This window comes from Chiloscyllium plagiosum, chromosome 6, assembly GCF_004010195.1.
Source record: "Chiloscyllium plagiosum isolate BGI_BamShark_2017 chromosome 6, ASM401019v2, whole genome shotgun sequence".
Lineage (NCBI taxonomy): Eukaryota > Metazoa > Chordata > Chondrichthyes > Orectolobiformes > Hemiscylliidae > Chiloscyllium > Chiloscyllium plagiosum.
Genome location: NC_057715.1, coordinates 69,544,519 through 69,562,346, shown reverse-complemented (window position 1 = coordinate 69,562,346; position 17,828 = coordinate 69,544,519). Strand labels below are relative to the sequence as shown.

Genomic DNA, 17,828 nt, shown 5'->3' with positions numbered 1-17,828 from the left:
ATCTCTGCACATTACCTTCATCCACCCCAGGAGATGTCAGAGACCAGTAACAAGTAGTGCCACATTTTAGCAAAGTCCCTCTCGAAGTTCTCCTTAAGACTGTACAAGAGAGAAAAGAAGTTATTTTTCCGAGGGATGGCAACAGGAAATCAGTGCAACTGATGACTTGCATAATCTTATGATTGCTGCTACCAATGTAGCACCACTTTAACCCCAGTGGTACAGCACCACACATATCTGCCAGGGGTACTCTTAATATATAGAAGTGACACCCATTCAGCAGCTACACGTGATCAGCTCACTGACCATTCACAACCATGAGGAATATGCCCACCTGATAGCTTTTCACCAAAGGCTTGTGTGGGACAAGGACACAACCATAAAGGATGACTTTGGGATGAATATCTCACAGGCATCTCAGGCACACGCACCATAAGATGCTTTATTTCTTTTCATCCACAGTACTTCTTTGATGACATGATCTACCATTCATTCAGAACCATTTAACTCTACACCCAATGTCATATTTTTCTTAGTAGTAACACACACACACACTTATGAACATGATAATGTCAATAATGCCTCTCCTGCAGGAAAAGAGGTGAGGATGGGAGAGGAAAGAGAATTCTGACATCAAGATTCTACATGAGGAGTTCTGCTGAGTTGGCAGGAGACCAAGGATAATATGGCTGTGCTGTAAAGGAGAATGGATCGACAGTCACTAGGAGAAAAAGCCTCCAATCTGCTACTCCCAGCTGCACATCAAGCACTAACACACAGCAAAATAAAAACCTGGCTAACGATGCCAGCTCACAACATTAACAAACCTTGATGAATTTCTATGCAAGCCTCTGGATCACACTCCCACTCCAGGATAAAAAGAAAATGAACCCTATGCCTCAGACATTTCTAGCACTATGTGAAATAACACCAATAAGGAGGAAAATTGCAAACTCCAGAAATTTGATCCAGTAACAGTGAAGAAACAATGACATATTTGCAAGTCAGAATGATGAGCAACTTGGAGGGGAACTTGCAGGTGATGGTGTTCCCATTTATCTGCTCCCTTTGACCTTTCTAAATGATAGAAGACCCAGGTTTGGAAGATGCTATTGAATGGAGGATTGGTGAGCTGTTGCATTGCATTATAGATGGTACACACTGCTGCTACTTTGTGTCAGTGGTGGAGGAAGTGAACGGTGAAGAGGCTGAATAGGTATCTTGTTGTTGGAGCTAAATTCATCCAGGAAAGTGGAGAACATTCCACAGTCCAGACAGGTTATGGGAATTCAGCAAGTGAGTTACTTGCGACAGAATTTGCAATCTCTGACCTGCTCTTATTTGTATTTATAGGTGGACCAGTTCAGTTCTTTTTAAATTCACTGGATGTAGGCATCGCTGGCTTGGCCAGCATTTATTGCTCAACCTTAACTGTCCATAGGACAACTAAAAGTCAAACACATTGTAGTGGGTCTGCAGTCATATGTAAGGTATCCGGGTAAGGTTGGCAGAGTTTCCTCCCTAAAGGACATCAGCCAGCTAGGTGGGATTTTACACAATTGACAGTTGCTTTATTGTCATCATTAACTGTTAATTTCAGATTTGTTCACAATTCAAATTTCACCATGAACATAAATTGCAAAAGCATTATGCGTGTCTCTGGACCACTAGTACACCAACATCACTATGTCACAATCTCCCCAACATTCCTGGAATTCCAGGATTATGACCCAGAGACAGTGAGGAATGGCGTTGTATCTTTTGCCTTTGTCATTTCATATGGTGATCATCTTGGATTTAGAAAGTCTTGTCTAAGCAGCTTTAGTGCATTTTTGTAGGTGATATACACTACCGTAATTGTGTGCTGGTGGTGGACAGAGTGAATGTTTGTCAATTTGGTGATACCCATAACTCTCAGTTACTTGTAAATGGAAACATTCTTCACTGTCAGGACATCCTTAGCACCAATGCCATATTCAAACAGCTGTTGTGCACTTGAACAAGTACTGGTAGTCTGGAGCAGCCCTGCATGGTTTGTGATTCTTTTGACATTATGGCCAGTAAGGGGAAATCGGTGCCCCACTTTATGGACAGGACCCTGGTGGACAGATTGGTGCAGTGAAGGGCTGTCCTTAGCCCTAGAATTGGCAAACGAGACCAAACTTTGCCAGCCTGATATGGGGTTGCCCCCATGTTAGAGTGGTGCCAATCAACTGAAGAAATGCTCAGCAATACAACTTAATTGACTCTGCCAGGGTAAGTACCACATCCTTTCTCTCTCTGCCTCATGCTCAATTTTTCTGATTCTGCAGCCATACTCATGTTCTCCGGTCACATGTAACACCTTCCCTCATTTGCTCTCATCCACCCAATCCCCATAGACTACTAACACTGTATGGTCTCTTGCACCTTTTACTCACTCATTCTGAACACCTGCCAGATAGAACACCACTCATTCTGAACACCTCTCCTTTCCCCCATCTGCGCTGGCACTAAGTTGTGCCAGCCACTTTCATTTCACTCAATCTCTCCCTTTGTCTCATAGGAGCTCACATTAGGGCAGGAAGAACCATGACTGGTTGTGAAGTACTTGATATTCAGCTCCTCACCGGCTCTGAGGATAGGACCCTAACAGTGGCTGCCTCAAACGACGAAGGCCCAGAGGTGCAAGCATTGAGCTGGAGTCACCAGGTAGCCACTCTGACATTTACATCAGAAATTATCGACTTTCTATCTGGTAGGTGTAAGAAAAAGAAACTACATATTAATGAGCCAAGATTAGGTAATAATAAAAAAAAACTGTTTATAAGTGATAATTCATGCAAATAGGCCCTTCTTCACTATTCAACATTTGGTTGGAAGAAGGAATGTTTTGCTCTTAATGCTGGACATCTCATATGACTTTCCCAATTTTCTTGTACAAACCCACGATATTCAGAGGCTGGGAAGATTATGGAACAAAAGTAGTTTGGGCAGAATGTGACAAAAGGTGAAAAATGAAAATCTTGGGCCAGGCCTCTTGTTTAGAGTCAATTTCACTTATTCAGTTAGAACTTTGAATGCTGCATCATATCATTGACCTTTCTTCAAATGTCAGATTACCTAGTGAGTTGCCAGTCCTGCCCATCCCTGAGCCATGTTTCTGTAATTGTTATGATATCCCAGTCCCAAGTTCCTAACCATGCCCTGAGTTCATCTGCCTTCCCTGTTAGGCCCCTTAAATTACATTGCATTTATTTCAATGCATCAGTCTTACCTTGTTGTCTGCTTTGTCCCTGCCTGCCCCCTGACTGTTTGACTCGCTTCTGTTCTCAGCTGTACCAGACTCAGATTGATTTCTTTTCTCACTACCTCCGAGTGTCCCACCCTCCCTCTTTACTAGTTTAAATCCTCCTGAGCAGCTCTAGCAAATTTCCCTGCCAGTATATTAGTCCCCTTCCAATTTAGGTGCAATCTGTCCTTCTTATACAGGTCACTTCTACCCCAAAAGAGATTCCAATGGTCCAAAAATGTGAATCCTTCTCCCATACACCAGCTCCACAGCCATGCATTCATCTGCTCTATCCTCCTATTCCTGCCCTCACTAGCTCGCAGCACCGGGAGATATCCAGATATCACTACTCTCGAGGACCTTCTTTTTAAATTCCTGCCTAACTCTCTGAAATCTCCCTTCAGAATCTCAATCTTTCCCCTTCTTATGCTGTTGGTTCCAATGTGGACAATGACCTCTTTCTGGACCCTTTCCCCCTTGAGAATACTCTGCACCCTCTCTGAGACATCCTTGATCCTGGCACCAGGAAGCAACACACCATTCTGACTTTTCGCTGCTGGTCACAGAAACGTTTGTCTGTGCCTCAGACTAGAGAGTCCCCTAGCACAATTGATCTCTTGGAACCCGACGTAACCCTCATTGTAGTAGAGCCAGTCACAATACCACAAACTTGGCTGTTCGTGCTATGTTCCCCTGAGAATCCATCACCCGCCCCCCCACCCCACAATTTCCAAAACAGCATACTTGTTTGAAATGGGTATAGCCACAGGAGGCTCCTGCACTAGCTGCCTACCTGTCTTACCTTTCCTGGAGTTAACCCATCTATGTGACTGTATCTGAGACTTTTCCCCCTTCCTATAATGCCATCCATCACATACTGTTGCTGTGGCAAATTCCTCATCGCTTCAAACTGTCTCTCCAACTGATCCATTCGATCTGATAAGATTCGCAACCAACAGCATTTATTGCAGATATAATCTGCAGTAACCCTTAAACTCTCTTTAAACTCCCACATTTGACAAAGAGTGCATATCATCTACTAAAGGCCATTTTTGCTCCTTCACAATTTACAGACCCAGAAAATAACACTGCCCCAGGTTAAATGAATAGTTATGGCTTATATTTTAAGTTTAAACAAAAGACATATCTCAAAAAAAATCAAGAAAGAACCACTCTACTCACTACTGCAGACTTTCCGTAGGTACCACTTAAAAACAATACATTTATCTGCTTCTGTGTTGTGAACTTCGCCCAAACAGTTCCTCCAAGATCAGTTGTGAATTTCACTGTTTGTTAATTTTCCCAGACGCACTCCGATGTCCAGCGATACATGAATTCAAACAGCAAAGGCAGTACCTGTGCAGTTTCTTTCTCTCTCCTGCACTGACCTCACCATGTGCTTCCTTTGTCTGTTTTTCTCCCTTTTAAAACTGCTGTTGTTTTGACTTTTTTTTGCCAAAGTTCCAAAACAATGCAACAGCGTATAAAACAGTAATTGCTGTGTCTGGAATTCGAGGAAATAACCTCCAACACCTAAAATACCTCAATAAAGGAGCAGCTGATACAGCCAGAAATTTTTCCCGTCCTCCATCTTGGATTACCCAGAATCAGACCACAAATTGGAGGAACACCACCTCATCTTCCCCCTACAGGAAGGATAGAAAGGGAGGCAAGAGAGGAGGGGGCGGGTGGCATTTTTGATAAAGGATAGCATCACAGCTGTGCTGAGGGAGGATATTCCTGGAAATACATCCAGGGAAGTTATTTGGGTGGAACTGAGAAATAAGAAAGGGATGATCACCTTATTGGGATTGTATTATAGACCCCCAAATAGTCAGAAGGAAATTGAGAAACAAACTTGTAAGGAGATCTCAGCTATCTCTAAGAATAATAGGGTGTTTGTGGTAGGGGATTTTAACTTTCCAAACATAGATTGGGACTGCCATAGTGTTAAAGGTTTAGACGGAGAGGAATTTGTTAAGTGCGTACAAAACAATTTTCTGATTCAGTATGTGGATGTACCTCCTAGAGAATGCGCTAAACTTGACCTACACTTGGGAAATAAGGCAGGGCAGGTGACTGAGATATCAATGGGAGAGCACTTTAGGGCCAGCGACCATAATTCTATTAGATTTAAAATAGTGATGGAAAAGGATAGACCAAATCTAAAAGTTGAAGTTCTAAATTGGAGAAAGGCGAATTTTGACGGTTTTAGGCAAGAACTTTCAAAAGCTGATTGGGAGCAGAAGTTCACAGGCAAAGGGACGGCTGGAAAATGGGAAGCCTTCAGAAATGAGATAATGAGAATCCAGAGAAAGTATATTCTTGTTAGGGTGAAAGGAAAGGCTGGTAGGTATAGGGAATGCTGGATGACTAAAGAAATTGAGGGATTGGTTAAGAAAAAGGAAGCATAAGTCAGGTATAGGCAGGATAGATCGAGTGAATCCTTAGAAGAATATAAAGGCAGTAGGAGTATACTTAAAAGGGAAATCAGGAGGGCAAAACAGGGGACATGTGATAGCTTCGGCAAATAGGCTCAAGGAGAATCTAAAGGGTTTTTACAAAGACATTAAGGACAAAAGGATAACTAGAGAGAGAATAGGGCCCCTCAAAGATCAGCAAGGCTGCTTTTGTGTGGAGCCGCAGAAAATGGGGAGATACTAAACAAGTACTTTGCATCAGTATTTACTGTGGAAAAGGATCTGGAAGATATAGAAAGTAGCGAAATAGATGGTTACATCTTGCAAAATGTCCATATTACAGAGGAAGAAGTGCTGGATGTCTTAAAATGCATAAAGGTGAATAAATCCCCAGGACCTGATCAGGTGTACTGTAGAACTTTGTGGGAAGCTAGAGAAGTGATTGCTGGGCCTCTTGCAGAGATAGTTATATCATCGATAGTCAACGGTGAAGTGCCAGAAGACTGGAGGTTGGCTAACGTGGTGTCACTGTTTAAGAAGGGTGGTAAGGTCAAGCCAGGGAGCTTTATACCAGTGAGTCTGATGTCAGTGGTGGGCAAGTTGTTGGAGGGAATCCTGAGGGACAGGATGTACATGTATTTGGAAAGGCAAGGACTGATTAGGGATAGTCAACATGGCTTTGTGCGTGGAAAATCATGTCTCACAAACTTGATTGAGTTTTTGAAGAAGTAACAAAGAAGATTGATGAGGACAGAGCGGTAGATGTGATCTATATGGACTTCAGTCAGGCGTTCGACAAGGTTCCCCATGGGAGACTGGTTAGCAAGGTTAGATCGCACGGAATAAAGCGAGAACTAGCCATTTGGATACAGAACTGGCTCAAAGGTAGAATACTGAGGGTGGTGGTGGAGGGTTGTTTTTCAGACTGGAGGCCTGTGACAAGTGGAGTGCCACAAGGTTCAGTGCTGGGTCCTCTACTTTTTGTCATTTACATAAATTATTTGGATGCAAGCATAAGAGGTACAGTTAGTGGACAGCGAAGAAGATTATTTGAGAGAAAGTGAGGGCTGCAGATGCTGGAGATCAGAGCTGAAAATGTGTTGCTGGAAAAGCGCAGGTCAGGCAGCATCCAAGGAACAGGAGAATCGACGTTTCGGGCATAAGCCCTTCTTCAGGATTGCCCTAAACGTCGATTCTCCTGTTCCTTGGATGCTGCCTGACCTGCTGTGCTTTTCCAGCAACACATTTTCAGCGAAGAAGATTACCTCAGATTACAACAGGATCGTGAACAGATGGGCCAATGGGCTGAAAAGTGGCAGATGGAGTTTAATTCAGATAAATGCGAGGTGCTGCACTTTGGAAAAGCAAATCTTAGCAGGACTTATACACTTAATGGTAAGGTCCTAGAGAGTTTTGCTGAACAAAGAGACCTTGGAGTACAGGTTCATAGTTCCTTGAAAGTAGAGTTGCAGGTAGATAGGATAGTGAAGAAGGCGTTTGGTATGCTTTCCTTTATTGGTCAGAGTATTGAGTACAGGAGTTGGGAGGTCATGTTGTGGCTGTACAGGACATTGGTTAGGCCACTTTTGGAATATTGTGTGCAATTCTAGTCCCCTACCTATCGGAAAGATGTTGTGAAACTTGAAAGGGTTCAGAAAAGATTTACAAGGATGTTGCCAGGGTTGGAGCATTTGAGCTATAGGGAGAGGCTGAACAGGCTTGGGGCTGTTTTCCCTGGAGCGTCGGAGGCTGAGAGGTGACCTTATAGAGGTTTACAAAATTATGAGGGGCATGGATAGGATAAATAGACAAAGTCTTTTCCCTGGGTTGCGGGAATCCAGAACTAGAGGGCATAGGTTTAGGGTGAGAGGGGAAAGATATAAAAGGGACTTAAGGGGCAACTTTTTCACACAGAGGGTGGTACGTGTATGGAATGAGCTGCCAGAGTAAGTGGTGGAGGCTGGTACAACTGCAACATTTAAAAGGCATTTGGATGGGTACATGAATAGGAAGAGTTTGGAGGGATATGGGCCGGGTGCTGGCAGGTGGGACTAGATTGTGTTGGGATATCTGGTCGGCATGGACGGGTTGGACCAAAGGGTCTGTTTCCATGCTATACATCTCTATGACTCTATGAGTTAGGTGGCTAGTTAATCATGATGAATGTGACAGCCATGCATAAACATATGTTTAAATTATGACTCTCAGACAGCACTTTATGATATTTACTTCCACTATTTCTGTTTGCTGATACGCTACTTTGCACCTTGGAATATTGGAATAAAATCTGTATCCAAGATTACAATTATAGTTTGTTTACGGACTGTTTCAACTCCTAATTCAAATTTGATTAAATGTCGCTGTAAATTTTATTCCTGGAAATCATGACTGAAAATTACAACTTGACTTTTTCCTCAACAATACTTCTGAGCACAATTACAAACATATTCTGTTCTGAATCATCTTGGCAGCAGTACCAGCATCAAGTGAATGCAAATAATGTCAAAGCAGACATGTTCTCTCACAGTCATCCTACAAAACTTTACATCTATTGAAGTGCTGACATTATTAGCAAGACATGTACCATGTCTTCTTTCATAAAATGACAGAGGGACAAATTAGACAGCTGTTTACTGATTTTAAATTTGTAGCAAAAAAAACAAACATTCAAAATATTTCCAATTTACTTTTATTGATACTGAAAATACACTGTGTGTTTTACAATTTAAAAAATCTATAAACTTTGGGTTGGAAAACAATTGAAAAGCAAATCTATTTTGAACTTCCCAATGGTTCAGAGTGCAATTGCATCAAATAGAGCATTGATTACATAGATTTTGAAAAGGAGAAACTTCCAGTTCTTGATTGGCATTTGGTTAACTGATTTTAGCCTGGAAAGCAATGAAACATTGCTCTTTGTTGTTCAAGCAGCTGTGAACTGGCATAAATGATGAAAACCAGAGGGAGAGCAGGAAAATAAAATTTAAATGTATTCCCCAATTTTAATACAATATTGAGAATTTATTTCACACACAATAACCTAATGCAGCAACTACATTTAACTAAAACATTTTGAGCAATGAAATAAGAAGTGATTTTACTTTTGACTGTAATAGTTCAAGAAGGTGGCTCACTTTTACTTTCTCAAGTGCAACAAATGGCTGCCTTGCTAGTGATGCGCATATACCGTGATGTGCCTTCCTATGTCTTTCAGAAACATTTTAATGTGTTCGACATATGAACCATGTTGCATCATAACGGCTATAATGTAGACTAATGTAGCTGCCATTTTGCATCAGCAACATTGACAAATAATCAAACTTTTGTTTTTGTTGCATTAGTTGAGGGAGACATGTTGGTCAGTAGACAAGGATAATATTATGCTCTCCTCCATCCTCAACAGGCAAACAGAAATGTGATTTAATGCCCTATGGAAAAGGTAACAACTCTTCATTTGGTGGGTACTGCATGTCAGCACAGATGAGTTTCTAATGAGAATCAAATCTACAGTTGAACTCAAGAGGTATAAATGATAACAACTTTCTTACTGGGGCAGAATTGAGACAGAAGGGCTGCATTCCAAAGGCTTTGTTGTAAAGTTTTCACTGTCCCAGGAAAATAGAATTTTTCCTACTGATTTAGTTGCATTAAAAAATACATACTCTAACATAAAGGTAAAGGTAAAGTTGCCAAAGCCTTACAGGACCTCAGGGCTCCTCTCTTATTTGAGGGTCGACTGGTAGTGGTTTAACCTGGGGATCACCACACCTCAGACAAGGGGAAGAGGTTCAGAAGTACAATCTTACTTGGTAACCTCAGCCAGAGTGGGAAATTAAACCAGGTTGTTTGTATTACTCTGCATCGCAAACCAGCCATCCAACCAATTGAGCTAACCAACCACCTCTAACTTACTCTAAAGTATAGTTTTGTCAAATGTTGACTACGATATTTGTAACTTATTGATAATTTAGAACCACAGTACTTACGAATGATGATAAAAGTACAAAAATCAGCAGTTTTTAAGACTATATTGATAATTATTTACTGATTTGATTGGCTGTTGCCCAGATCACTGCTTAAAGCAGTGCCTTTAGTCATGCCTAGGTTAAACAGAATGGACTGCAAGTTGACAGCCAGGAAAGTATGCTTTGGATCTGTCGTCCTATGTAACTCTTGAATCAGGATGTGGATTGTAAACAATTCAAATAGTTTCTTATTGCTCCTGTAAAAAAAGTATACATTTCAATTAGTCACTCTGTCTAACAGTATTTAAGCAAGTTGTGTGAGTGGGCAAACACATAGCAGATGGAATACAACATGAATAAGTGCAAAATTATATACTTTGGTGTGACAAATAGAAAGAGTATTATTTAAGTGATGAAATATTGGGAAGTGTGGAGGTACAAAGAAATTTGTACACCAGTCAATGAAAGCAGCTGGGCAGGTGAAGCAGCAATTAGAAAGGTGAACGGCATATTGGTTTTCATTTCAAGAGGACTTGAGTTCAGAACAAGGGACGACTTATTGCAGTTATATAAGGTAAAATTGCCATAGTCTTAGAGGTCCGTAGAGCTGCTCTATCATTACACAGAGAGAGAGGGAGAGAGAACTGGTGGTGAGCTTAACCTGAGGGTCACTCTGCCACAGGCAAGGGGAGAGGATAAGAAGAGTCCTTCATGGTAAACTCAGCCAGTGCAGGATCATACCTGGATACTGCATGAAATTTTGGTCTGCCTACATAAGAAAGGATATGTTTGCCATTGAAGCAATGTTTCCCTAACTGGTGAGTCTAGCACCTGGGGACGCAGACTCAGGATGTGGGGTAGACCATTTAGGACTGAGATGAGGAAACCTGTAGAATTCTCTGTGGAGGCCAAGTCACTGAACATATTGAAGAGACAGATAGTCTTTCAGATTTTAAATGTATCAAGGGGTATGGAGACAAAGTGAGAATATTACATTGAGTTAGAGTATGAGCCATTATCATATTGAATGGCAGAGTTGGCTCGAACAGCAGCAAGATATCTAAGCTGTTTCACACATGGGGATTCAAGAAGCAATTCATTTATAGTGACGTAGATTTAAGTGTTAGTGCTAAGTATCTCAAAAGTATTCAAGAACAAATAAAAGTCAAGTTAAATCATCCAAAGTTAATTTTGAAATTATATTTTGTACATTGGCAACATTGCAGTTAAGTCAGCAGGATGTAGTTTTCCGTACTTTATTTTAGAGAGTTTCTGTAGGATGACGCTGAGTTTCTCTATTAATTGTACCTCCAGTTTAGAGTTTCTCAGAAGCATAGAACAAGTGAGGAACCAGGTTTCATTGCTGCATGCCTGAAGAAAATGCTGCAAATACCCTGCGTGAAAACAAAGAGAATGTGATATTTAAATAATGAAACACATTTCTTGTTTCATTTCATCAAATATTTCTAGTTGCAGTGATTCTACAATTTTTCAATTGTGCAAATCTGCAAAAACTTTCTTCTCTCTTTTGTAGTGCAAGTTGACTATTTCAGCTAAATCATCTGCTCCTATTTAGTGCCAGTTCCTTATTTTGGGTTTATGGTACATAATTGAATTCTTCTGTCTGCCATGAAATTAAGCATGGCATTTGCATGAATTCAAAATAATTTTAAAAACTTGATTTATAATTGAAGGGAAATAGCTGAATGTATTGCAAGTGTTCTTACGAAGATTCTGGTACATCTGTAAAATATTACAAACCAACTTAAACCAGATTTAAAAACAAAGTACTGCAAATGCTGGAAATCTGAATTAAAGAGAAAATGCTGGAAGTACTCATCAAATCTGGCAACATCTGTGAAGAAGAAATGGGAGTTAATAGTTAAGGTCATGGGCCTTTCTTGGTACTGTTGGCATTGATAAAGTGTGGAGATAGAAAAAGCACAGCACGTCAAGCAGCATCAGAGAAGCAGGGGAGTCAACTTTTCAGGTCGGACCCTTTCAAGGAGCTGTGAAGGCTGGGAATGGACAGGGGTAGGTAATGGGTGGAATGCCCAGCATCTTCCTTTCGCCACATATATTGTCAGTCTGGGAAAAGTGGCAGATAGCCCACCTACCCAAACTAACTGAACCATTTAACCAGCCAATTCATTACCCCTTCCAACATCTAATGGCATTTTATCAGTGCTTCGGATGGCCTATTGGGAGACCAACAAGCAGATGTCTTTCAGCACTCTGTCTCATGAAGCCTAATATCAGCCATGGCTACTTCCACAGAGCAGCATCTTCTGTCCTCAATGATGCCCATCACTGCCACATATTGAGGCATTGACTTGCCCCAGTGTGACAAACCATACTTACCTCTTCCTGAAGATGCAGCCCAACCATGGTCACCACTAATAGTGCACTGCTGCGTGACCAGATCTATTTTTGACAGGTTTTGGAGCAGAGGAACGTGGCTGTCCTTAATAGGGGTGGCAGCCACAGCAGCAGCCACTTAATTAATGCAATGCTGGTTTGCAGACTACTGCAGCAGGTTTGCCTCCAGCTTTTGTTCTCTGCCACTTCCATAAAATCTAGCCTATTAACAATTCAAAAATTTGACATCTCAATGGGTAAATGGTATTGATTCATGACCCTCCTGAAATTAATTTAGCACAAATCAGAAATTAAGTAGCATCAGCTAGACTGGTAGTGAAGACACCTTCATAACTGAAAGAGATCCAGGCTATACAGAGAAAAAAAAACATGAACACAAGAGCCACAATAAAACTGTATATATGATCAAAGGTCAGCAGCCGTGACCACACTTACAGAAGTGCCACTATGGACAAAAATTGTATTGTGGTGCCATTTCGGTGAGCTTACAGCATTACCGAAAATTTCAGAACTTATGTTTTCTCGAAATTTTGTTTATAATTACTAAAAAAAATTGCAAAAGTGGGAAAGGCACAAAATTCAGTTTTATACTAATAATTAACAATAGAATTCAACAAAATAACATTAAATAACATTAATATGACATTAAGCAAAATAACAATTTAACACAAAGTTACAAAAAACATGAACATTAAACACTAAACAAATAACACATGAAATACCATCTATACTCAAGTAATAGTCGATCTCACATAAAACCCGACACCCTAGTTTTGGCCAAATAACCTGGAATTTTCCATATATCTTGTGTAAAAGTTGACACTAGTCCTTCACAGATAACAGATCAACGTTTATTAACCAGTGCGCCGGCCATCACATCCTGCTCTAGCTTTCCAGTCTTCCGGTTGTTCTGCTCCATTCCCGGTCTTCCAGTCTGCTGACTGTTGTGTTCTGCTCTGGGTTTTCAGAATTAGCATATTTATTTCTTTTTCTTTATTCGTTTAGAGGTCAATTGGGCTTCTGCTAATGATACGGTATGAATTTTGACGGGCACGAATTTCAGCCCCTCAAAAGTAGTATCCATGTAATAGTCAACCCCATAAATTTAACCTTTAAAAAATAGTTTAAAAAATTAACTATTACTCAAGTATATATGGTACTTTGTTTCACCTAGGTTTCAGAATACAGGAGGTGACTTTGTGAGTCTTTGCTGCCACAAACTTTGACATTGCTTGTAACAAATCTATATTTCCACCAACATCATTCTTGATCAACAACATGATCAGCAATGATAGCCTGTTGTCTCCCATGTCAACTGCAAATGGAACATCAACTTAGAAAGGACTGGGTTGCTGCTGCCAACAAGACCAACAGATGTGTGGTGTATGTTTCAGAAATTGTAATTAATTTAGTTGTTGTTCAGGCACTGTTGGTCTTCTTGAGCAAAACTGAATTTGTTAGACAGTATAGCGCAGTACAAGCCCTTGGGCCCACGATGTTGTGATCAGCATTTATCTCAATCTAAGATCAATCTAACTTGCCCATCCCTCAATTTATTGCCATCCATTTGCTGGTTCAGCAGTCGCTTAAATGTCCCTAATGTCTCTGACTCTACTACCACTGCTGGCAATCCGTTCTAAGCACCCACTACTCTCTGCGTAAGAATCCTGTCTATAACCCTGTATCCAGCATTCAAATTTGACCTTCCAAAATTACTTACTTCGCATTTGTCCAGTTTGAATTCCAGCAAACCTTTGCGGCTCTTAAACTCAATCCCCCTATTAATGAAAGCCAAAACACCATAAGCCTTCTTAATAACCCTATCAACTTGAGGAGCAACTTTGAGGGATCTATGTACATGGACCCCTAGATCTCACTGTTCCTCCACACTGCCAAGAACCTTGTCTTTAATCCTGTATTCAGCTTCCAAATTCAACCTTCCAAAATGAATCACTTTGCATTTGTCCAGATTGAACTCCATTTGCCACTTCTCAGCCCAGCTCTGCATCCTGCCAATGTCGTGTTGTAGCCTGTAACAGCCCTCAACACTATCTACAACACCACCGACCTTTGTATCATTGGCAAACATACTAACCTACTCTTCCACTACTTCATCCAAGTCATTTATAAGAACTATAAAGAGCAGGCGCCCAAGAACAGACCCCTGCGGGACACCACTGGTCACCGATCTCCAGGCGGAATACTTTCCATCCACTACTACTTGCTGTTTTCTTTCGGCCAGCCAATTCTATATCCAGACAGCCAAATTTCTGAATGAGCCTACCATATCAAATGCCTGTTAGAGGCACAGTTGAGATAGCCAAGTTTTCCTGCGAGGTCAAAGCATTATCAAAGCTTGAGCCATATGTCAATGCACAACCAAGGATCTTACAATACATGATTAAAGTTTGTCAGGAAATTGTGCATGTTATATCGAAGGCCTCAAAGGTTCACATATTGATTCACTTGTGTAAACTGTTCTTCACTGGACATACCCAGAATGTTTATAAGCTAGTCAACAAAATAATTTTGAACTTAATTTCTGGATTCTTAATTGTTTCATCTGCATATTCTTGACTTTTTTTTTCCAACACCAAGGTTTTTAGGTATTTCTTAGTTAACATCAGAGCTCCTGCTTTCTAAACTTCTCTGCAGTTTACATTACGGCTGCGAGGCAAATTTTTAAAGTGGGTTCCTACAATAATTGCAGCATTTTTCCAGTATTGTATGCTTCTGTTTGCCACATTGTCTAATAAAATGATTCCATACCATACCATACCACATTGATGATAAGAAACTTGAATTCAGTCAATTGACATACAAGGGTGCGCACTTCATGATGTATATCAACATCCACTTTCTCTGATTCAGTCAATGCAACAAAGGCATTGTAAACCTTGTTGTTGCATGTAAAAAGAGCTTTAATGCTGTCAGTTCTGCACTTGCAGCATGTATCAAATAATGACTTATGTGAAATTCACACGATCTGGTAAGAATCTTCCAACAGTAAATTCAGGCAGAAAACAGAACTGTTGCAGAAACTTTCTCTCATGGACTTATGCCCTGTTTTGAAATCAGTAAATTCTAATAATCACCATGCCTTCAAAGTGTCAGGGAACCTTACAGTGAAAGATATCTTTTTAGAATGGCTCACATCAGGAATGCTGTCTAATGCAAGGAACTGTTCTTGGCTATCCCCACCCTTATAAGAATGTCTTGCTGCACTTCCTTTGCCAATAATGCAATTACCTCATTCTGGATTGTTCTTCTGTAGTGGTGATCAGTCACCTCCCTGGAAAGTATGCATTGCAAATGTTCCTTCACTACTTTGATGTTTTTGCCAGTGACTTCATCAAACCCAGGACCTTCTTGTTCTTCACTATGAGAAGTCTGCCAGATGAGCTTGGAAAATCATGCTATTTTTAAATGATGAATTATACGCCTCTTTAAAATGTAAGCAATATATATGGGAGCATAAAATTGCAAAAGATTAGGAGAATGGTAAAACTGTGACAAGTGGATTTCAGTGCAGGCAAATGTGATCAGCAGAACAGAGTACTTTTTAAATGGTGAAGAGTTGGAATCATTGAAGCTGCAAAGAGGATTTGGATTTCATGCATCTAAAGTTTCGTAAGCAGTTCCGGGCACCACGCCTTAGGAAAGATATATTGGCCTTGGATGGAATGAAGGTAGATTTAACAAAGTATTACCTGGATTCCAAGGATTATATTTGTGGAAATTTCACAAAATAGACTTGTAGGGCTGATTCTTTTAGAGGTCTGAGTGATATGACCTATAGTGAGATGTGTGGCAGAAGCAGACATCCAGCATGGTGAGGAGAAAGTGAGGACTGCAGATGCTGGAGATCGGAGTCGAAGAGTGTGGTGCTGGAAAAGGGCTTATGCCTGAAGAAGGGCTTATGCCCGAAACGTCGATTCTCCTGTTCCCTGGATGCTGCCTGACCTGCTGCGCTTTTCCAGCAACACATTTTCAGCTGGAAAAGCACAGCCAATCAGGCAGCATCTAAGAAGCAGGAGAGTGGACGTTTTGAAAATAAGCCCTTCATCGGGAATTTGTGGGTCCCCAAGGGGGATGAGAGATAAATGGAAGGTGGATGGGGCTGGGGGAAGGGAGCTTGGTATGCGATAGGTAGATGAAGCTGGGGGTGAAGGTGATAGGTTGGAGAGGAGGGTGGAGCAGAAAGGTAGGAAGGAAGATGGACAGGTAGGACAGTTCCAGAGGGTGGTGCCAAATTGGAAGGTTGGATCTGGGAAAAAATAGGGGGAGGGGAATAGGGAAACTCGTAAAATTCACATTGATCCCATGTGGTTGGAGGGTTCCAAGGCGGAAGATGAGGCATTCCTCCCCCAGGCGTTGGGTGGCTAGAGTTTGGCGGTGGAGACGGCCCAGGACTTGCATGTCCTTGACGGAGTTGGAGAGGGAGTTAAAGTGTTCAGCCACAGGGCGGTGGGGTTGTTTTGTGTGTGTCCCAGAGATGTTCCCTGAAATGTTCTGCAAGTTGGCATCTTGTCTCCCCAATGTACAGGAGACCACATCAAGAGCAACAGACACAGAAGATAACGTGTGTGGAGGTGCAGGTAAATCTTAGTTGGATGTGGAAGGATCCTTTGGGGTGTTGCTCGGAGGGGAGGGGGGAGGTGTGGGTACAAGTTTTGCACTTCTTGCAGTGGCAGGTGAAGATGCTGGGAGTGGAGAGTGGGGTGGTGGGAGGTGTGGACCTAACAAGGGAGTCGCTGAGGCAATGGTCTCTCCGGATCACAGGTAGGGGTGGGGAAGGAAATATATCCCCGGTGATGGGGTCTGTTTGGAGGTGCCGGAAATGGAGGAGGATGATGCGATGTATCTGGAGGTTGGGGGGTGGAAGGTGAGGGCCAGGGGTAATCTATCCTTGTGCGGTTGGAGGGATGGGGTTCAAGGGTGGAGATGCAGGAAGTGGAGGGGGGTGCACCGACGGGCATTGCTGATCATGTAGGAGGGGAAATTGCTCTTGTTGAAAAAGGAGGCCATCTGAGATGTCCTGGAGTAGAATTGCTCCTCCTGGGAGCAGTGAAGGCGGATGAAATGGGAGCAAGGAATAGCGATTTTACGGAGGGGGAGTGAGAGTTGGGGGAGGAGGTTTTGTCCAGGTAGCTGTGGGAGTCAGTGGGTTTGAAGGAGATGGCCGTGTTGAGTCAGTTGCCGGAGAAGGAGACTTAGAGGTCCAGGAAAGGGAGGGAGTTGTCCGAGATGGTCCAGGTGAACTTGACATCAGGGTGGAAGGTCCTTGTGATATTCATGAACTGCTCAAGTTCCTCGTGGGAGCATAAGGTAGCCCTGATACAGTCAGCAATGTTGTAGAGAAAAAGGTGGGGATGGTGCCAGTGTAACTGCGGAAGATGGACCGTTTCATGTATCTGACAAGAGGCAGGCATAGCTGTGGCTCATGCAGGTACCTGTGCCTACCCATTTGGTTTGAAGGAAGTGGGAAGATTCGAAGATCATCAAAATTTATATTTCCTACTTGGAATCTTTTTCACGAAACCTCATTTTCACCACAAAACTCTCCCAAGCGATGGCACTGTGGGTGGTTACCCACATTGTTCAACCATAATGTCAGCTATTCAGATTTTGGTTACCATCATATTTGAAAGGGTCATCTAATTGGTTTTCCCCTTCCCCCATGGCTTACAACTTTCTCCCTTTCAAGTATTTCTCCAATTCCCTTTTGAAAGTTATAAACTAATCTACTTGACCATGCATTCAGATAGTGGATATTCTGAAAGATAATCATTA

General features: G+C 41.7%; 1 protein-coding gene across 1 annotated transcript in view; it reads right to left on the bottom strand.

Moving 5' to 3' along the window:
• Positions 1-8,396: 8,396 nt before the first annotated feature.
• Positions 8,397-17,828, bottom strand: part of LOC122550680 (coiled-coil domain-containing protein 138-like) — a 109,946-nt gene continuing 100,514 nt past the window's right edge. Inside the window, exons 14-15 of the mRNA XM_043691782.1 lie at positions 10,912-11,050; positions 8,397-9,913 (exon numbers count right to left, since the gene is read on the bottom strand). Coding sequence (XP_043547717.1) covers positions 9,733-9,913; positions 10,912-11,050 — 320 coding nt within the window. The 3' untranslated portion in view covers positions 8,397-9,732. The remainder of the gene's footprint in view (positions 9,914-10,911; positions 11,051-17,828) is intronic.